Source organism: Phaethon aethereus (assembly GCF_964289735.1).
Source record: "Phaethon aethereus genome assembly, chromosome: 2".
In the NCBI taxonomy this organism is placed as follows: Eukaryota; Metazoa; Chordata; class Aves; order Phaethontiformes; family Phaethontidae; genus Phaethon; species Phaethon aethereus.
The window spans coordinates 31,085,985-31,108,581 of record NC_138582.1 but is presented as its reverse complement, the minus strand read 5'-3'; the positions used below and the strand labels follow the sequence as shown (position 1 = coordinate 31,108,581).

At 43.1% G+C, this 22,597-nt stretch overlaps 2 protein-coding genes across 2 annotated transcripts; one reads left to right on the top strand and one right to left on the bottom strand.

The window, feature by feature from the left end:
* Positions 1-1,639: 1,639 nt before the first annotated feature.
* On the top strand, positions 1,640-17,039 carry E2F5 (E2F transcription factor 5; the record flags this gene model as incomplete). The annotated part of the gene is made up of 9 exons (XM_081996889.1): positions 1,640-1,765; positions 7,790-7,899; positions 8,575-8,757; positions 9,987-10,030; positions 12,254-12,318; positions 13,969-14,233; positions 14,909-15,109; positions 15,543-15,587; positions 16,930-17,039. The coding sequence occupies 9 exons, from the start codon at positions 1,640-1,642 to the stop codon at positions 17,037-17,039; spliced, it is 1,149 nt and encodes a 382-aa protein (XP_081853015.1).
* Positions 17,040-17,721: 682 nt separating this feature from the next.
* RBIS (ribosomal biogenesis factor) lies at positions 17,722-22,454 on the bottom strand (the record flags this gene model as incomplete). Its single annotated transcript, XM_081996923.1, has 3 exons — positions 17,722-17,790; positions 19,156-19,272; positions 22,335-22,454. 3 exons carry the CDS (start codon positions 22,452-22,454, stop codon positions 17,722-17,724), a joined length of 306 nt encoding a protein of 101 aa, XP_081853049.1.
* Positions 22,455-22,597: the final 143 nt, after the last annotated feature.

Here is a 22,597-nt window from a genome sequence, read left to right as displayed (position 1 = left end):
AAGTGTTTCCTTGGGCACTTCTTTTTTCTTTGCTTCTTATTTGATCAAGCTACGCTTTGAGTGAAGTAATTGAATACCTGGAATGCACCAGGAAAGTAAAAGAACTTACCCTGATTCAATTTATTAATACCAGCTCAGAGATTCTCCTCCAAAATTTTCATTCTGAAACTATTTTCTGATTTCATCATAGGGAGTTGTTACTGTTTTTAACAAATTCTTTCTATTCCTTGCTCTTGGCTCAGAAATGTCACATTACAGTACCTGGGTACATGCGCACGTCAGGAGCGTTTGGATTGTTTGTTTTTCTTGTGGCTAATTCTACCTTCAGCATAATTTCCCTCTTTATGCTTGCATGGCTTCCTTAGAGCATTTTAATAGCTATTTAAATGATTTCTACTTTCAAAATGATAATAAAAATACAGTGTAGGTCAAAGCTGGGCCAAATTTACCTATTTGCAACAGTAAATTTCAGCCTGACATTACTAAAAGGTATAAAATGAATGAATGAAATAAATAATACAAATGTGAACTCTGACCTTGTCAGATGCAAGGCATGTTCTCCCACATTATTACAATTTAAAACTTATTCCGTTATTAGATTCTGTTTTGTTTTCATTTCTAGACAAGAATTTAAATCAATATTGAATCAGTCAGGAAATTCCTGTATTACCCAAGACCAGTGGGAATGTGACTGAACATCAGAGAGAGTACATACATGCTCACTCCTATACATACATATATTGCTCCAAACACGCTGTTATCTGTGAAGGTACGGCTCCTGTATGACATGGCAGATTCAGTGTCATGTCCCTACATAATGTTCTCCACTGCCTCATGTGATGGTGTACAAGAGGGTCATTTCCCAATGGCATTTCCTTCTTGAAGTGCATCTCTCGAATTCTTATGTGATGTGGACTTTAAAGCTTCTCTACTTTTATCTGATGGTAGCTGAAGGAAAGAGGTGTACCTGAGTGAAGGTTAAGGCCAAGTGTATTTGGACAGCGGTGCAAGGGACTGGGTAAGCATCCGAAATCCTCAGTGCCTCTCGCCAGACCGTCAGCATGTCCCATGTCTGGCGTCGGGAGATGGGAGAACGTAGTGTATAATTAAGTGTTTTTGTATCAAATGCAAATGGTGAAATGAGTGACAAGCAGCTATCGTGTCGGGGAAAAGCAGGCTGGCGGGGGCACATCAGGCACTCGGGTAGGTCGCCGATGCCTCGGCCGTCCCCTGCTGGGGCGGACTCCCGGCCTGCGCCCCCCGCCCCAGGGAAGCCGGAGCGGCGGCCCGGCCCGCCGCAGCCTAGTGCAGTTCCTCTCCCGCACGCCGCGGGACTGCCTGTCCCGCTCGGCCCCGCCTCTCCCGGCCGCAGGGCAGGGGAGCGCCGCCCCGCCGGCCTCCCCGTGGGGGACGGGGCCTGTCCCGCGGCCGCAGCCCCGAGGGGCGGGCAGCCCCGTTCCCCACGGGCAGCCACTCGCCCCCCGCGGCCGAAACATGCCGGTGTCCAGGCAACGGCGGCGGCGTCACTTCCTGCGGCGCCGCCCCTCCCGCCGCAGTCCTCGGGCCGGGGCTCCGTTCCGGGCTCGGGCCGTTGCAGCGGCCGCGACACGTGGCGCGGCGGGGCGGCCCCGCTGGCGGCATGGCCGCGGCGGCCGAGGCGGCGGGCGGCGGCAGCAGCCGCCACGAGAAGAGCCTGGGGCTGCTGACCACCAAGTTCGTGTCGCTACTGCAGGAGGCCAAGGACGGCGTGCTGGACCTCAAAGCGGTGCGAGGGCGGGGCGGGGCGGCGGCGCCATGGCGGCGGCCTGCCCGCGGCGGGGGGACGGCGCCCGCGGCCCCGCCGGGCCTCGCCGGCGCGCACGGCCCCGCCGCGCTGCCGGGAGGGCGGCGCAGCGCTGGGGCCGGGCTGCCCGGGCGGCGGGGCTTGCCTCGTGATGGCTGACAGCCCGTCAGCTAAAATACGCTCCCCGACTCTTTTTAAAGAGAGTGAAGTAGTTACCGTGCATAAAACGTAGCTCACCGGGTTTTTTTCTTTCTTTTGTACTCTCCTGCACTGACTCAGTGTGCGGGCTGTTACTTAAACCTTTTTCTCACCCGTCCCCCTTCGATTACCTTTTAGCAAGGGAAAACAATGTCGAAAAACAGACCATCGCCCCCTTACTATTTTTTTTAAATATATATAAAAGATGCTTAATTAGCGGGGTGGGTGGCAAGTCAGTGTCACCCGCTTCTGCGGCCCGCTGCCTCTGAGGCACGAAGGTGTTGGGCGGCAGCGGGAGGCCTTCCCAGATGACGGCCTGGAGTGAGCCCACCTTGCACCGGGAGGTCACTCTGTCACAGGAGGGACCCTCGGCACGGTGCCCCGCTTGCCCGTTCCCTGGACCACACTGCCGCACTGGCCAAGGGGCTGGGGCTCTGCTCGGGGCTGTTGGTATGTGCAGCGTGTCAAGGCAAAAGTATATTTTGCCTGGCTGGTTAATGTCCTTGGCGAAATGCTGAGGAGTTAAGCAGAGTGCAGTAAGAGTCTGGCTTGGCACTTCGGTTGCTTGAAGTCCTTTCTGGAAAACTGACCTTATTTGTTGATTATTCTTAACAGGCTCCAGGAGGTGAATGGTGTTCTCGGAGCTTTTTATGCATCTCTGTTCAGAGAGCAAGCTGTTCAGTGGTGTTGCTGTGGCCAGTGCAGCTTCAGGGTGAACTGGGAAGGACGCTGATAGGTTTTATACTTGTCCTTTAGATATGCTGTGGTCTGGAGAAGTTGATTAACTTCTTAGTATTTAACTGCCTCTTGCTTTAGTAAAGCGGAACTAAGTGGTCCACATCTCGGGTCTATTGTGCAGCTTTATTATCTGTCATGTGCTGTGAGGTGTTCCAGGTCAGTTTGAGCAGCAAAACATACTTAATTTGTAAGACATGAGGCCAAAAAGCTTAGCTTAACGAGCCAGGGAGGATGGATTTGAACAGTAGAGTTGAGCTGTGTAGAGGAATGGGGCAGTGTTTCTCATTCCCTTTTGTGAGGAAGGTATCCACCCAGAGGGAATGGAAGAGTTGGGGTTGGTAGCCAGGGAAAAGTATGTGAGCATTGCAACAAGTCATTGGCATTTCTGCTCAACAGCTCTTGGAGACTGGTTTCTGAATTACAGGACACTGTTTGTTGGAAGTACATACTAACTGAATTGAATAAATCGTTGGTACTTTCATAAACAATGAGTCAGAACGTATATTTCTGTAAGCAGTATTTCTCATAAGTAAGGCACATATCTAAGGAAAACTGAAAACCAGCATGTACATTATGTCGGTGTGCTCAGGGAACTGAAGAACAGGATGGTCTTGAAATGGAACAATGGTTGGAAATGGTTCCAAGAAATGATTCATGCAGTGAACATCTTCAGATGTCTCCCTACTGACAGGTATTGACCGTCTGATGTCGTGCTGCTGATTAGTATTTCTGTAGCAAAACCAGCAGGGCACTGTGAAGAAAATACAATTTGGAAACCTTGAGTGTACTTCTAGCCTTGTGATTCAGCAATTGAGAATGAAAAGCTGTTCTATAGGACATTTCGTGGTGATCTTTGGGTGCATCTATAATTATAGTTAAGCGGCCTGTAAGAGGATACTTTGAGATGTGTGTGCTGACCCATTATGAAGCAGAAGTGATGCATTGTCCTATGTGTGGGCACTGTTCCTCGCTCTAGGTGCAGGGAGCCCTGCAAGTTCTGTATGCTGAACATTTTTTTTTGAAGTGTTTTAGTGCTGGACACTTCCTCTGCTAATATCTGACAAACTGTGGGAGTGGAAGTGAGGATTTTCTTTACTTGAAATTTGAATTCTATAGTGCTTACTTTTAAAATCAAACAGCTGCTCTCAAATAGTGGCATAACTGTCCCTGAATAACCCTGCATAAACAAATCAAGTTTTGGGAATAAGCTTAAAACATGAAGGGATGAGATAGAATGGAAAGAAAACAAAGCTCCTATATGCAGCAGCCCACAAATTGCAGGGAAGAGAGAGAAAGAGCAAGATGAGTCAGTAAGGGATAAGCCACCTGAAATGATGCCCAAAATATCATGTATTCTTTCTCTTTAGTAGCATGCAATTGCTTCTGCCTTGATTTCTTAAATGGGCTTGGTTTCTAGCAGAATGCTGATCCTGCTATACTGACAGTTAAGTAGTGTATCTGATCATCAGTGCAAAATGTTAGGTACTCTAAAACCTACTTGTTTGCTACTACCTTTAGAAGTGTATTGATTGGGAGCAAATAACACCTGCCTTACACTTGCTCTATTCCCCAGAAGAAGAAAAAGCCTATCTATTAAATTTTACATTCCCTTAACCCTTATATGTGCAGTGATATTCGTTACTTTTACATACAGGTTGCTAAGCACGCCATTCTGTTTAAAACTCCCACCAAACTGTTGACGATCCTCCTGGGGAGAAGATGTTGTCATCTGCTACAGGCACAGTCCAGAAGATGCAGGACCTCTTTCCTTTGACACATGGAGAGCAAGCAGGCGTTGCTGGCCCTTGGGTTCTGTTAGGCTTCTCAGTAATGACTCTGCCACGGTGCTCTAGTGAATTCCTCTGCTCTTCAGTGCTAACGCAGTGAATGTGCAGCTGATAATTCCTGCTGCCAGTTGTCAGCTCCCAGGGAGCAAAAAAGTTGCGTGAGAATGCACCCAAACTCTTGATTACCCTTTTTTCCGGTTGTCTTTTTTTTTTTTTTTTTAATTTTATTTCAGGGCAGGCTTTTGTGTGTGTGTACATGCCTGCAACTGAAACTGTGCTGAACAGCACATTTTCTGTACTCCAGAAGTTACACAATCTAAGCACTGTGCTTAGTTGCTTTTCTTCCAGTTCAGAACCTGTCTGTGAGACACTCATATAGTGCTTGTCTTGGATATATACGTATTCAAAGTATGAGGAGATGTTAGAAGGAATGACTAGAGTGCAGCAGCTTTAACGTTAAAAAGATTTTATGTAGTAACTCCACATGCAAATGATTCAGAGGAAGGAATGTGGAAGCTACATCAGCCATCTTAACAGGGCCATTGTGGTAGATGTCCCTTTCCTGTGCCGCCTGGATCTGCTTCAACCATTTGACATAGGCTGAGAAATTATGACTTTTAAAAGTGTTTTTGACAACAGGAGATTAGTTTAAAAGTCTCAGGAGGCTCTTTTAATTATTGAAGTCATTAGTGCATGGCTTGCGTGAAGGAACTGAATGCCTGAATTTAATTTCTGAGCCATATGCCTACCAGAAGGTGTTACATTGGTAACTGCTAGAGTGTTGAGGAGGAACTTTTCAATTGGTTTTTAAAATGTCTGTGAAACACCCCATAAAATTTTGATAAGATAATCAGGTTGTAAGACCAGCACCACAAAGTTAGTGAATGCCTGGATTAAACTTTCCAGACTGGCCCCTGTTTGATTTCATTGATGTAATTCTTGTTGTAAGTAGCTGGATTTTGTACCTGTGATTGAATTGGATACAGTGCTAGTCAAGTCAAATACATATGCATCTGTGTCCTACTTTTTCTCAGTCCCTAGCCTGGGGTTCCAAAGTTTGCAGCAGTAGTCAATCTTCACTTCTGGTGTTAATGGGAGTTCTGCTTTAGGGATATGAAATGCAGTAAACTTTAGAATACTGGGACCACTCCAACTTTGAAACATCTGAAGCTGGGTACTCAAAATTAGTGACTTTTTTTAGTCTTAAACTTGGTTTGAAAAAATACTTTAAGATTAGTAAAGAAGCATTTATATATTGTACAGACAGGCATTTTGGAAAATCTCATGGGGTAATGAAATCTGTCGCTAGAGCATGTTCTTCATAATTCAAACCATGAACAGTAGACTAAGTCCTAGGTCCATGTATTGAGCAATGGGAAAAAAGCAGAAAGTAATCAGTCAGAATAGCAGCAATTAAGTGTGTGCTGTCCATTCCTTGCACTGAATAATGTAGAAAGCTTGTAGAAATTGTGCCTCTGAAGACTGTGAGGTATACAGGGTGTTGATTAAATGTTTTGCAGGTGGCGTTAATTTTGTCACTTCCTAGATTTTGAAGGCCTCTCTTGCAATTGTTGTAAGCAGTGTGTACGCATGCAGCAGAAATAGCAGGTTAAGATAGCAGGTGCATATCTGCTGATAAAAGTGATTAAAGAGCCTCTTTCTTTGGAACTAAAGTGTGAGCTTTTATATGTATTTTGTTTTGTTAGTTAGGAAAAGATTTTTAACAGACTGCTATGGAAGACAATACAAAAGATAAATGTTGATAACAGTAGAAACACTGTTATCAGTACACTGTAGGTACATCACTGTCAAGGAGAAAGAAGGAGCAGTGTTTATACTTCATGGCTATAAGAGTATTTTTTTTTTTTTTTTAATCTCCATCCTTCCTTCATTTTTTCCTTTAATTTTACTTCACTAGCAAAACATTCACCAGTATAAATTGGACTACTAAGTCCTAGTAATTAACTTTCCAATAGGAAAGTGTAATGTCTTTGGAAGATTAGTGAGTTTGTGTATAGTTCAGAAAATACTGTAAAAGGAGTTATATGGACTTTGCTATAAAATGGATTTGGTTTTCCTTCCTATTTGCGGTTGTCTCAGGTTGTACTCTTCATATAGGCTACTTTACCAAAAGCATTAATTTCATAGATTGTTGGACAAACTGAAATAAATCATTATGTGCCTATAGTGGAAATTAGTTGGTTTTATGTATTAGTTCAAATTTGGGATGCAGAAGTCTTTGCCAGATATTGTTCTCTTTATTTTTCTTCATTTCTTTTAATCTGTTTAATACATAAAATCCCTTGCAATAATTGTATCTGAGTGTCTTGAGTAGTTACAGAGTCAGACTCCTCTTTGCTTTCTGTCCTTTTGGCTAATAGTCTTCAAACTTGAGCTGCTTTATAGGATCAAAGAGATGAGGGTGTGGAAGGCACGACTAGCTCGAGTGTGCTTATTTTATCTTAAGTCTTTGCCTCGTGTACGTAAAAATCACCGTGGAGAGAATTACAGCATCAAGCAGACTGTTTCCTCTGCCTGACGCTCTGCTTTGAGTGACGAGCTACGACAGCACGCAGACACACAGCGTAGCTCGCTGTAACGTAACAGGGATAGGGAAGCTCACCGCTGTCACACGGAGCTGTACCAGGGCGCTGGTGGCTGTGAAACGGCTCTTGGTACTCGGCCTGACAGATTGAGCGAGCCCGGCTGTGCCGCGAGGTGGATTCGCGCAGCGAAACGTTGGAGGACAATGCTGGCTTGAAGTATCGCAGCTCTCCTTCAGCCACTTTGTGAAATTACAGCCCTCTCGTTTCGTATCCTGGCGCAGTTTAATCCAAACAAAGGCTGCAGTACCTCAAGTGTCAGTGGAAGGGGTGACAAACTTAGTATGTCGTTGGCTTCAGAGGCTTGCTCCACTGCAGGGTGTTGGCTGTCTGCCTTCCCTACTTTTTCCTGCTTGCCAAAAAAAGCATTGCGAGCTCCTCCGTGCTGTTGAATAGCAGATGCTCCAAATACCGAACACAGTCTTTGCAACACACATGAACTCTCCCCTCTGACGAGGGTAGGCCTTCTGGCCTTCAAAGAGGTGACTCCTCTCAGCATGTTTTGTAGTGCTACATGCAGGTGCTGAACGTTTGAATTCATGATTGAGCACCTAGCTTTTGAAGAGCTGAACCTTCTCCCTTCAGAATGACATTTGTTGGCATTTTTCCAAGGGAATGGCTTAACTGTCTTTTGCCCTCTGCATGCAAGTTGCTGATACTCGTCGTTCTTCTCTTGACAGGCTGCTGATACCCTTGCTGTGAGGCAGAAGAGAAGGATCTATGATATCACCAATGTTTTGGAGGGCATTGATCTCATTGAGAAGAAGTCAAAAAACAGCATTCAGTGGAAGTAAGCCGTGTTAATTTTGCAAATTTTCATGTGCTCAGGAGCAACAAAAATTGCCTCTTTCCACTTCTCCTGGCTTAGATATGACACAGTAAAATTAATGTTACACTCACCAATGAGCAATGTGACATTTTAGAATTATACTAAAGTTGCAAATGAACTTTGTCTTCCCTTTAACTTGCATCTTTGATACATAAAATCAAATTTAAAGCATACAGGAGAGCAATTTTCATAAAACTTGTACTGCTACTTTATAACTAGCACTTGCAGCTGAAAAATTTACTCTAGATGAATCCAGGAACGGTACTGGGACACACTGTCACCACCTACCTACCCTTCTGTAGTCTGTGCCTATTTTGTCTTGGGTCGTTGCTTGAGCTTTCACCTTCTAAGAGTTAGAGGGGAAGGGGGAAGGGCCTGCAAAGCAGCTTCAATGTAGAAAAATCTGCATTCCAAAAGAAAATAGTTAAAGGGAAATTTTAAATTTTATTTGAAGTTAAGAGTTTTCATTCTTGTGTTAAAACACTACTGAACACTACTGGGAGAGTAAATGCATATTCCCTTCATATTGAATATTAGATTTTCAAAATGTTGAAAGTAGTCTTAAGAAATGATGTTAGCATGTTTGCTTCATATTTTTACTTCTTGTGATTTCATGAACCCTTATGCCTTTTTAAGAGGTGTAGGTGCTGGCTGCAATACAAAAGAAGTCATAGACAGGCTGAGGTATCTGGAAGCTGAAATTGAAGATCTAGAGCTAAAAGAAAAAGAATTGGATCAGCAGAAACTGTGGCTTCAGCAAAGTATCAAGAATGTCATGGATGATTCTACAAATTACCAATATCCTTTTAAATTAATTGTGTGCATCTTGGAACTAGAATTAAAGCAACAGTTAAAGTGTAGGTAACAGGTAAAACATAATGTAGTCCATTTTGTCCAGAAGCAAGGAAAGGCTAATTTTTTTTCCAGTTTTGGTTGAAAAAGAAAGAAAATCTAAATCTTATTTACATTACTTTTTAAACCTCTGTGACTGTATGATTGGTAACCTGAAAATAATTTAGCACACACACACACATTTATATATATATTTCAGTAATTTTTAAGTCAATGGTATAATCCTGGTGTCTTATTTTAAAACAATTGTATTGCTTTCCAGTGCTTGAATTTAATCTTTCTTAGCAGTACTTTACATGAATCTCTCTTTGTGTTGCTTCCTTATCTTTTAAAGATTAAGCTATTACCCAAAGATAAATTGGGTTGGCAAAATCATGAAGCTTGTTGGGTTTGGAACTGGAAACATATCCTGTGTGTAAAAATCCCATGAGCAGAGAGTTCCTGCTGCGTTACTTGTAACCATATGTTTAGCTGTCCGGCAAGATACTGAGCAAAATAGACACCTGAGATTTGGAGCAGAAAACTGCTCGTCTTATCTATAACACCAGTGATAAGTACTTAAAAATTGCCTGCAGTTGCTCTACAGAAACTGTTGCTGTAAAATAGATTTTTGTATAAAGGAGATTGAAGTTAGATGTTAGGAGAACCTTTCCTTTGGGAGAGCTAGCACTGGAATTGACTCCCTAGAGGTGATGGAATATTCATCACTGGGGGGGTTCCAGAAGAGGGGAGACAAATATCTGTCTGGCATGTCTTAACAGTTAATCCTACTTTGAGGCAGGGGAATGGGATGGCAGGTGAACTCTCAAGTCCCTTCTGGCAGTATTTTTGTGTGATTCTGGGAAGTCCTGATACGTACTCGAATTCTGTAGTGTCAAGTTCGTGAGGTAAACAGTATTCTTCGAAACAAGATTTCACATGTTCTCTTTTTTTTAGAAGAATCTCTTCTCATTCAAGCTATGCAACTTTTTCCTTTTTGTATTTTCTTCACAGATACAGATTTTTTTTTCTTTAAAAGACAGAATACTGCTATTTTTAACTAGCCATTCTGAAAGACAAAAATCATGCCTTGATTATACTTCTGAGTAACAGCAGTAAGTTTATAGTTTAGGCTGAGTTTGGACAAACTTCTTTTAAAGGGCAGCAAATATCAGTTTTGTGTTGCTTTAAGAAAAAACTTCCTTGACATAAATTACGTTTTCATATGTCACACATGAAGATATTTGCAACTGCTTCAATGGTAAGTTGCTGCTAGGTTGTATTTCTGAAAGTGAGGGATTTCCTGATCTTCCTCTTGAAAACTAACTTCCTAACTAACCTGCTTTTTCCCTGTAAGCATTTTGAATTTAAAAGTATTCAGTAGTGATCAGTAGTAAGCAGATGTATCTTATAATGTTTGTGACCAGCAAGTTCTGGCATTTTCTAGGTGTAATTACAGATTGTACGGAATGGAAGCTCAGCTGTTTTCAGAGTACTGTTTTTGGATGTCTCTTTCTGTATTCATACTTTCTAGTAGCTTGCCTCACGCTGTTGATGGAACCAGGGACAAGGCATGTTGGTCCAACCTACCAGAAAGACCAGGCAGGTCCAAATTTCCTCAAATTTTCTGGTGGCAGCTGCAGTCAGATGGAGTTCTTGATAATGCTATATAAATGGAGCCAGCTGAAGTTCAATGATGGGGCATTTCTACTAAATCAAAAGGATTCCTTCTGTATAGAAGGTTTGAAGAAATTGCCAAGAATTGCTGGCAAGAAGTTACTTCCCTTGACATCCTCTCCTGATCCTGGACACCCAAGGACATTCTTCAGCTAGGCTTAGAACCATCTCTTCTTTGCCACAAGGAAAGTTTGGTTTGGTTTTGAATAAAAATGTAAGATCAGACAACTACTGCATTTTAACAGAAATGAGCTGTTACTAAAAAGAGTTAGTAATTACAAAATGTGGAGGCCCTTAGGATGTTGGTCATGTAGTACTTCAGCTCAAGGAGTGGGCCCATGTGAACATCATGAGGTTCAACAAGGCCAAGTGCAGGGTCCTGTGCCTGGGTTGGGGCAACCCCTGCTATCAATACAGGCTGAGGGGTGAAGGGATTGCGAGCAGCCCTAGTGAGAAGGGCTTGAGGGTACTGGTGGATGAAAAGCTGGATGTGAGCTGGCAGAAGGCTGACCATATCCTGGGTTGCATCAAAAGAAGCGTGGCCAGCAGGTCAAGGAAGGTGATTCTGCCCCTCTGCTCTGGTGAGACCCCACCTGGAGTCCTGCGTCCAGCTCTGGAGCCCTCAGTACAGGAAAGACGTGGACCTGTTGGAACGGGTCCAGAGGAGCGCCACCAAAATAATCAGAGGGGTGGAACACCTCTCCTGTGAAGAAAGGCTGAGAGAGTTGGGGTTGTTCAGCCTGGAGAAGACAAGGCTCTGGGGAGACTTTATTGCAGCCTTCCAGTACTTGAAGGAGGCTTATAAGGAAAGTGGGGACAGACTTTTTAGCAGGGCCTGTTGCCATAGGAGAAGGGGTAATGGTTTTAAACTAAATGAGGGCAGATTTAGACTAGATATAAGGAAGAAAATTTTCACAATAAGGGTGGTGAAACACTGGAGCCAGATTGCCCAGACATGTGGTAGATGCCCCATCCCTGGAAACGTTCAAGGGGCTCTGAGCAACCTGATCTAGTTGAAGATGTCCCTGCTTATTGCAGGGGGGTTGGACTAGATGACCTTTAAAGTCCCTTCCAACCCAAACTATTCTATGATTCTATGACTCATGTAAGTATCTCTTAGGAGGCAGAGGAAGAAAACCATTATTCCAAGTTATGGACAAAGGGGAAATGATGAACAGGTAGGTGAGTGACCAGCAGTGTAAGGCAGGTTGTGCCAGTGCTGTTGATGTGATTGTGATCTCCTGACTTTAACCAGTATATTTTAGTGTGCATAGTAAGCCACAGGTGAGTTTGATGTCCAGCTCTTACATCCCAGTTGTATGTGCTGCAGGAGCTGTCAGCTTAGACACTGGGAAGTGCTGGCACTGATGTTGATCACCAAGACGTTTTTTTCCTTCCGTTAAATCTCTCTGTAGTACCACCATTCTTCAAAGCCATAAAGTGAGCTGGAACAGAGCTGCTAGCTAAAAAAGAAACTAGTTAAGTATTTTCACCTCACATTACATATACAGCTAGGAGATCTGGGGACAGTAACAAACAGGTAAAAGAAGTGCTAGATCTTGTACTGCTACGAGAAAAGGTTTTTGCAACTATGGTCTAAGTATTTGAATTCTGTGATTTATATTACAGGATATACTTGGATCTTATACGGACTATGCAAGTCCCACTGTAAGTTTATTCATGCTAGAATTATGCAGTATTTAAAGTGACCTTAGAGAATTACCGTATCTCATTTGAGTGGATACCATGCAAAACTTAAGAAAAATATGCACACTTAACACTTTCTTAAAAATTGCTATTTAACCAGGAGACACACTTCTAGCAATTCAAGCACCTTGTGGTACACAGTTAGAAGTACCTATACCCGAAATGGTATGTACTGGTTTCTTGTTTACCTGAGTTTTCTAGAGGGACAGTGGAAAAGAAGAGCTACATTAGAACAGAGGTTTTATCTCTATCTGTGTGCAAGAGTGGGGGGGAATAAAAATTAAGATGGTTTCAGTTGAGAAGGGAGGGGCCAGATGGGAAAAAGTGTTTTTTGCACACCTAGATAGACCTAGATAGTAACTCGTATCTTCTATTAAAAACAAGATACCATAGTGGGGGGTTTTGCCCTCTCTTCTTCTCTCTGGCTTTTAAATGTTGCAACTTTCCAAATTAGGCATAATTGTCATGAATTCCCCTGAGAACTTACTAGCACTGACTTTTATGTGTCAAATTGCTCTATTGTATTGTTAAAACAGATCTCTTATGAAAAAGCCTCCTAGATTTAGTTGTAGGTTTAGTTTAGCTATAGTTTATGTTTAGTCTCGTGGTACTAGACTGGAGAGAGAAACAGACTGCAGTCTTGCTTCAGCCAAAAGGCTTAAATGGGCAAGATTAAAGTAGGAGGCCAAATTACTTACCTCTGTCCATCTTTAATATTTTTTTTGTTGCAGTGCTCTGTTTTAAATAGGGTTTACATAGTTGGGCGAGAGCATTGTATGAAGCATGATAGCCACTATGCTTGTAGAAGGCTGAAATTCACCCGAGAAGTTTCACAAGCTATTTTTAGTGAGGCTAAGCACAGTCTAATATCATAAGAGCATCCAAAGCTAGAACCATGAAGCTGATCAGTGGTACTATCTTTGTCCGTCTCTGCTGAAATCAGTTCAGGCAATGGTAAGGTTCTCTGTGGGACCAAAGGTAGCAGCTGTCATGTTGGGGGTGGCTTGGCTTTTTTTGGCTTTTTGTCAAGGACTAAAACAGCTGACCTTAGTCTTCATCGACAAGTTCAAATTGGATGTTTTTGCTTTGGTTTCCCTTCCCTGAGGCTTCTTTCCCACTTTTTTCATCCTCATTGTTTTTTTTAGAATGTACTTGCTGAAAACCTGTTTGCTGAATTAGCCACTGTGGAATCGGCGGTCTCATTGAGACTGTGCTAGAGGAAGCTAGTCCTAGCTGTATTGCTTAAGTAACTTGCCAAAAGAAGGCCTGGAAAGTCAGCTAAGAAATTGTTTCTACTGATTCATGATCCTGTGTTCAATCAGTCTGGGTGAGATATCCAGCTGTTTTAGGATGCTTGGTCCCAGTGGGGATCATTCTAAAGCTCCATTTAAAAGGAAGAAATGCGCAGAAATCATTATCTATCATTGTTGCTATTGTTACGATGTAGTCCCGCTATGTGTAACTTGAACTCAGGATTTAGTTAAGCACTTTGAAGAATTGTGTATTTGTGTCCTCTGTAACAGTGTCTGGTCAGGTAAATACATTACAGGTTTGTAATCTGGTTTGTTTATTAGATCACTGTATTAAATACTTCTTTTCCTGAGTATGATTTGATAAGTTTGTTCCAATTATCAGTGATCTAACTAGAAGAGCACCGTATTTACTTTCTGGGAGGTAAAAAGTACATCAGTTTGAGAATTCTGTTCAAACATCTTCATTACTTTCTGTGGGAAATAACTGTGCAGTTACTGTTACGTTTTGTAAAGTTCCAAGTTCTCAAGGAAAGGTAACTTTCATAACATGCCACCTTTACAGGGACAGAATGGACAGAAAAAGTATCAGATCAATCTTAAAAGTAGTTCAGGACCTATCCATGTGCTGCTTATAAATAAAGAATCAAGCTCCTCCAAGCCCATGGTGTTTCCAGTTCCTCCGCCTGATGACCTTGCACAGCCCCCATCTCAACCTGCAGCTCCAGCGACTCCCCTTAAACCTGCTACAGCTCCACAAAATCCACCAGAACATGACCTGAACCAAGGACAAGAGCTGCCACAAACATCAGTTGCAGACACGCCATCGGGTGGGTCCAGACTTTTTCCTACCTCAGATGGGTGGGGAAGGAAGGGGACTGGAGGGAAAGAAGAAACTGTTAGAAAAGGTGGTAGATAAAGGAAAGATCAAAAATTTGTGTCCCATAGCAGCTGTCTGTTGAGAAACTACCCCAAAGGCTAATGGCTCTCAGGAGGTTACAGAGAAGCCTCTTCTGTGTGGTGAAACAAATTCTCCCCTTGTAGCTTGTCATCTTATACAAACAGCTTTTGGATGTGATCCTGTTAATTATTGAGATGCTTCTCCAGAATGCAGTATGGAACAAAACTGCCAGCGTCTGAAGGAGTCCGTGTTTTGAACATGTACCTTTTAATGAGACAAATAGCACAGGCACCAGTTGCAGCTTTTGTGCCACGAGGTCACTTACCATCTTCCCACATAGCCACAGTGAGAGACTGCCTGAATATCAGGTATTTTTTTCATAATAATAGTAGGGTAATAAGAAAATACTTACGAAGATGCTGTCAGTGTTACACACTGCATTTCTGCCAATGACATTGTGCTGGTGACTTTGGAAGGGGGAAGACTCCTGTCACCTCATCCCAGACATTGGCCATGTTCTTCTCAAAAGACAAAGCCGTTTGCAGGCCTTTTGTGTTCCCTTTTACCATAAGGGACTTTACAATGCGCCTTTCTGTCTCTGTAGATGGCAGTGTGCAGCAGGACAGTACAATCCCAGCAGCTCCTTACTCCAGCCTTCAAGAGTCGGTGTTGTACCCCAGCCTTTCAGGAGATGTCGCCCAAGCTACAGCTAGCTCCAATGACTACCAGGGCTTGCTGCCCCTGGATGTTAACTGTATTCTGAAGCCAAACTCATTCGACATGGCAAAGATGGAGGAGCCCGCAGGTAGGAACAAGCAGTTAATGTTTAAATGGTTCTGTTAGTTTCTTGAGCCCTTCTTTGTGACCAAGCTAGCGATGAGTTACACAGAGGGAAAGAGGAGCACTTTTCCCACAGAGGAATTGAGAGGCTGTTGTTCATCTAATGAAACCACTGAGCCAGCTTTGAGTAGCAAACTCATTTTGAGAAAACTGCCTTTCTCTGCCACCAAATAAGCTTCATATTGTACATGGCTCTAGGGCTATAAAGGATCAGTGGGAGGAATGTATCTGGAAAAACTGAGGGATACAAAGATGAATATACTTTACTTATATATACATGGCATGCTGTCTCCACAGCTCCTACATTGCACATGAGCCATACTGTACTGTGCAATTCAGTGTTTTAATGCAGAGAGTATGTGTAGATTTCCATAAACACATGCTCCTGTCTTTCACAGGAAATATCAGTGGGGATATTATTGATGAACTCATGTCTTCTGACGGTAAGTATTTAGCATATTTACTTTTCTAATAATCACAAATAGCAGCATGGTTTTTGTGTGAACAGCACTCTGGGTAGGTGTCTGTTAAATCTGATGCCAAGAGTTAGTATGAAACTACCTCTTTCCCCTGCACTGCCTCCTCTATCTTTGTCATTCTTGTCTTTGCTCCCCTTTCCATTCCCTGTACCGGTTTTATTTAACAATCAAAACATGAAAGCCTTAATCCAGCAAGAACTTACATGCATGAGTAACCCACCAGTCCTTAATTCAGGAACAAAGAAAGAACAGGCTGACGACTAGAATGCTGCCTTAAAAAAAAAAAGTTGGGTTTAATTCTGTTTGGCCTCAGGCTTCCTGCAGTAGCTTTGAGTAAACATTTCAGAACATATGTACATGCCTGCATGCAGACTGATACATGGCCAGCTGTGGTACACTAATAGAATAGACAAATGTCACCTGTTTCTGCTCTTGCACCTCGGTGGCCATACAGGTGCTGAACTGAACCACAACTAGTAAGTTCACATGTTCCCTGCCTCTCTGCTCTGTCTCGCCAAGGTACCAGGCAAAGAGGTGAACTCAGCTGGCGCTGGTCCTCTTGCCCTGTAAATACACCACTGTGAGCAGCCTCTGCTAGTGTCTGCCCTTCAAGCAGACAACCTGAGGGTTTATCCAAAAAGAACCAGGTAATTATAAGATCCGAGGGGCAAGATGGGATTATGCGAACGTGCCAGTACGTGGCTAAAATGGAAATAGTCTCCACTTTTAGAGCAGGCACAGCATGCCCAGCTCATCTGCACTAGGTTAGTGTTCCTGAGGTGCAGCATGAGGGCTGAGGTTTCTCTTCTTGCATTCTCTCTCCAAAGGTGGCTTCAAGTCCATGCTTGAAATGCAGTGCACAGAGAAACTGCTAGCCTCCATTCGTCATCTGTAAAATAGGGATAATGGTAACTTCCTTACTTAAAATGATAAATACTTGAAGGCTGATACATGCAGTACTGTAACAAGATGAAGGAACATAAATTACAGCTTTCTGAGGAAAGTTTCAAAAGCTGCTCAGAAGCTCCTTTGCTGCAGAAGTTAAGTCCATATTCCACTGCTATCACTCCATTCCAGCAAGTGCACTTAAAATACTAAGCAAGAAATGTAGACACATCACTTACTGCCTTAGTTTGAAGGCAATAGAGGTATTCACAGTATGTATCTTAGCATGCTTGTCAGATTATCAAGACTATTTTAATTAAGACTAACCCTGATACTGGTCATGACAAACATACTGAATTATGAGATAGGGCTTATATTCCAAAATTGTTTTAATTTAAACTAAACTATTCCTGCTTTACAGTTTTTCCTCTCTTACGACTCTCTCCTACTCCCGGAGATGACTACAACTTTAACCTGGATGATAATGAAGGAGTCTGTGATCTCTTTGATGTGCAGATACTAAATTATTAGATACTGTGTCAACCAGACTACTTATCTACCTCTAACTATAACATTCTAGACTTCTTCATAACCTAAGTATTTGAATAATGAATGTATAACTTCTTAGTTCACTGACTCTGGGAGTATAATTCCTTTTGCTTCCTTTAACTACTTCACAAAACAAATTCAACAACCAGAAAAAAGGGCTTTTATCAAAAATCCTGGCACGTTTTTCCACCTGAGTGTCCTCTGTGTAATCCAATTATTTGGAGTTTTCTTTAGTAAGAAAAGCAAAAATGCTTTATAGCCTTTTGATCATTTTTTAAAAAATGGTTAGGCTTCTTGTTCACAGTTAACAGCATTTTCTTTGAAGCTTTACTGCCGAGAAGCTTTCTATTTTTTTTTAACCTTTCAATAGATTTTGAAGCTTTCACTGCCAACCTGAAAAGTGAAGGATATCAACTTGGGTTAGTTAAATTGTTTCAGTGAACCTATTTTGTGAAGTGCCTTCTGTTTTAGCACTTTAAGTTTCTCACACTGACTTCTGACATTCCACTTTCCTAGATGATAGGAAAGGTCTGTTTGTAGTTTGTATTAAAGTGTGCCAATACTTGTATATTAACAATTTTTTTTTTTTAATAAAATTGTACAAACAAAGGCATCAGTGTTTTTCGTCTTCATTTCTTGCAATCCCTTCGTTGTCCATTGTGCATTACAACTGAGATAATAGGCTTGTGGCAGCATCCACGTTTGCTGGTTCTTCTTCCAGATGTGTGGAAACCTGAAAAAAATGAGTTAAAGTAGAAAACAGTATCTTTTTACTCTGCTTGGGAAAAACCCCTAATAAACACTTGTTGTCTAGAAGATTAGTTTGTCTTTATGTATTTAACTTAGGCTATTTTTTCAATCATAATTCAATAATTATGGGTATTTACAGCATTCACTAAACTTGACAGATAAGCAGCCAATACTTTATGCTGCAGGAGAAAGACAAAGCATTGTGCCAGTAATGTAACGTAGGCTTATCTTTTAGTTCAGGAAATAATACTCTCGACATAGTTTTGCAGCTTTGGAGAACATACTGTTACAGCCCGAGTGATCAAATTCAACATTACATCACATACAGCTGTACCAGCATGCAAGCAGTGGTACAGTCTGAATTCCTGGCTCCGTGCAATAGCAAACCAGCAGGGATAGGGCCACTGGCACCAACTGCCTTGAAATCCTTGCTCAGCCTCATCCTGTGCTGGCGGCACTGTCACCTACATTTCATTTTTCTCCCAGCCTCTCCTTAAGGTATTTGACACGTGTTCTGTCGCTCCCAGACATACAGAAACTTGATCACCCCAGGCACAGTAAATAAAACTACACTCATGTTCACTTCTCCCAACTCCCTCTACTTCGGCCTCTACCCAACAGCCAGGATGGATTCATCTGTACTTTGTCCTGGCTTGCTGCTTTCTCTCTCCCCCAGACCATGCCCAGTACATCAGTAAGAGTCAGCATAAAGAGTTTATACGGAGGAGCTTGTCTACAATTAAATCCTGTGAATTATTTCTTGCTCGATACTGCATGTAGCCCTGTTTAATAGAGCAGACAAAGGAAGACAAGTAAAACACTGTCTTGAACCCTAAGTGCTACAGGCAAGATCTTTAGCACAGAAATTGCTGTTTCAGGTGTTGGTATTTCTGATGAGGGAGTATGCTTAGGAAGTGGGAACAGAAGGAGGCAGAGCTGTTTGGTTCAAAGCACTATCAGGTGCTTCAGGTAGGGAACAGCAAGGTTAATCCTTAATTTCTGTGTCTATTCATATTGAGGCATAAGTCTCAAATCAAGGGGCTGGAGCTGGAATTACCTTTTAAAAAAAAATAATTAAAAACCACTAGAACATAATTTAAAAATATGTTTTGGAAGCATGCTCCAGCTTGGCTGCCCACCATCTTCTCTCTTGACTTTAGGAGTTCCATAGCACTTGAGTATGCTAACCAGATTTCAACATTACCACACAACTGAAATTAATACAGCTGGGTTTATAGCTTTAAAGCGGCTGCATTAATTGCATCGCAGTCTTAGCGCCAGAATACAATGCTTTGAACATGCATTTTCCTTTCATTTACCTCCTCAGATTTTTACAAAGGGAAATTACCTGATGACTCTTCTGAGGTTCTGCTGCAGTGCCTTTTGATAGCTGCTGTACTTCCTCCTGAACTTCAGCAAACGCTTTATTTATTGTGCTGACTTTCTCAGCATTTCTAATGTTTATCTGGGAGGGGAGAAAAATACATTGCTATTTTTAAGTGAAATTCCACCGGCATGTGATATTGTGCCATATTTGTACAACCATTACAGTGTTGCATGCATATCTTCCAAAATTGCTTTTCAGTTGGCATGTTTTTAAACTTGAATTCATCTGTTACTTAATTATACTACTAATGTTCTAATAAATTGAAAATTATGAAAGCAGTAAAACTTGTTCTATTGGAAAGGGAGCCCATAGTGATCCAGAAACAGAACACAAAGAAAAGAAAAGCCAGGCTGTGGACAGACCCTGCTATGCCACCCTCAGCTCCTCTTGGCTGGAGTGGAATTCCAAGAAGGGTTCTTTCCTTCATTTGTAAATGATCTTACCATTTTAAATTTCTTCCAGTAGTTTGCCTTTCAGCATCACACCTTGCATCCCTAGTTGTTCATACTGTTAGGTCTGGCCAGCAACATCTATCAGATTTTGCTGTGGTATTGAAAGAAACTTGTATGGCTGTAGCAGACCAGGATGTGTATCTGGTCCATAGACACCTCAGCCTCACTTAATAGACCAAGTCTGTCTTTAGAAGTTATTTCAGCAAAGATGCTTGCTTTGGAATGGCAAGAGCTAAGATACAGGCATGTGCTGGGGACAATAATCTGTCATAGAGGAGCAGGGTGGATGCATGGGGCCATAAACTCTTTCACCACTGCAGCGAATTCAGCTGGTCTCAGCCCTAGCACCTGTTGCTTCTGAAGTACCAAGTCTGGAACAGGACTGTAGCCAGATAATGGCCTATTACATTGCAAATGTTCCAGAAGCATGCACATACTTCTTCAGGCAGCCCCAAATTTCAGGATACCTACTGCTCTTCCAAAGGTGAATTACACCTGTAATTCACCTCTCAAAAATTTACATAGACAGAAGCAAACCATGACTGTTACATGTATTCATTTTGCTTTCAAAGCTGCTGTAATTTCAGTGCATGTGTACATTAACAATAATTCTATTTATTCTGAGTGACCAGGAGAACCAGTAGTAAGAAAGCAGTGGCAAGAGGCTAATAAAACAAGCCTATTCAGATTAGCAGTTTAATTCATAATAACCTGGATGGTGGCTCGAGAAATAGAGACTCAACTACTAGCTCAAATCAGAGTGGATGGGACTGTCGGCAGTGCAGTTCACAAAGAGCTTAGGTTTCCCATTGGGGCTTGTTACTGTCTTCCAGCTTCACAGGGGTGCTGCCAGGATCCAGTCAGTTTTAGTACCTGATATCTTCAGCTACTCTGGCAGGACTTCTCCATAGAAAGAGGCTCTGTAGCCTCATGTGTAGCTATACCAAAAGTCTGAATTGTTACAATGGGCTTTTATCTATTAAAGAATAAATCTATTTTAACATCTTTTTCTGAGCATTTTCCTATACTGCTTAATGATAAGTAACTCCCCAAAGGCTTAATGAATTAAAGAATACAGCTTCAAACACACAGAATAAAATTTTACTCCTAATAAGCTACTGACTTTTCATGAATATGTTTTTAAACCTGTTTCTCCTTTTATTATACAGAACCCTCTAGACTAAGTGGAGATGTGACGCCAGCAATATGGAATTGTTTTGGGGCTCCTTGTTTATTTCCAAAGTTTGTTACGTTCCTGTCTGTCTACCAGATTAACTTGTCAAGTGGCTTTAGATTCCAGGAGAAAATCTGAAAGGGCCTTTTTTTTAAAGCTGCTATTTAACTCTGCTTGCCCAGTAGACTGCAACTAAATCTCATGGGAACAAGAAGCCACTAACTTTCTGCTTTTATTATGAGATGCCCTTCTAGAGGGACCAGCTGAACTCTGAGCAGGTCACACAGCTAGGGCTGGAGGCAGGGTTTGAGAAGAAGGTACTGTACAATGGCTGGCTGCTACCAAGAGGAAAACTCTTGCTCAGATCACCCCTATCCCTCTTCCCCTGCATCGCTCCCAGCCACAAGACCCACCTTCTCCCTCCTGAGCTGTGGTACTCTCCGGACACAAAAATGGCAGAATATTATTTTTGCTTGTTTACTTTTCCATTCCTTTAGTGTGATAAGTCAGCTCACACAAGGGTCTGTGGAGCATCCCAGCCCATCTAAGGTGTCAGAAGGGGGAAAAAGAGGAATTAAGAGTAAAACATATGACTGTGTGTGCTCTTAGATCGGTTCACTGCATCTCACTGACATGGTTTTACTTGACAGCTCAGACAAATAAACAGTTTCTGGATCAGAAAAGGCTCCATCCTTTCTGGTTCTTTCTCCCCAAAATGTTTTTTTTTGCACTCATTCATAATTTTGTTCAACTCAAACCCAGCAGAGAAGAACAAAGTGCATTTTAAATTGCTTTTGCTGCTGATTTAGCAAGTTGAATCACCTAGTATGTGATGAGTTCCCGAGCCAGCATCAAGGTGAGCTGTGGGGAGGGCTCTGTGGACGCAAGGGGGGCAGGGGTCAGGAACATGACAGAAAGGAGCAGGACTTCCCCTTGCAGAATCTGTGCCTGGTGGTTTGAATCAAGCCATTTTGTTAAACCGTACCCTGAATTACACCATCAGTGACGCTGCAAGCGTTGCCTAGTAAACTTAAGCTCATTAAACCACTGATGTCTTTAGCACCACGTTCCCCAGGACACACCGAGGTGCCATCGGATACTTTCTAAATGGGCCCCCTCAAGCTGAACAGCTGGAAGTCTACGTGGCAGATACTTGCAGGAGATTAGTCAAATAAACTGTTTGTGCTTCTCTTTCTGAAAATGATGACGTCAACATATAAAGCAAATTTTCGGGTGGAAAATTACGTACTTTGCAATTTTGCACCCAGAAAAACACTGTCCATAAAACAGCTCTATTCAGTCAGTCGCGAGCTCTTCCTCCGCCCCGCAGAAGAGGCCTAAGAGGAGAAAAGGCTGCGCCAGCCCGGCCCGGAGCCAAGCCCGCGGAAGTCCCGCCTGGGGCCTACGGGCGACGCGGCAGGACTGAGGCCCGCCGGTGGGAAGCTGTCACGCCGCTCCCCGGGCAAGCCTCCTCCCGCCCGGCCGGCCGGCCGGCGGCCCCCCGCGCCTCTCACCTGCTTCAGCCCGGAGGTGACGGGCCGCGCCTTGCCCTTGGCCTTGGCCCTGACGGCGCCGCTGCGGGCGATACGGAAGACGCTCACCGCCTTCGCTGCCCGCGACCGGCTCTTCCCCATGGCGGCCCGGCGCCGACGGTCGGCCGACTGACGTCACACCCGCGCGCCGGGGCAACCGCCAATCCCCCCACAGCAGTGCCATTGGGCGGCGGGGTCGGCAGGGGGCGCTGTGGCCCCCCGCACCCCCACGACCCCCGTCCGCC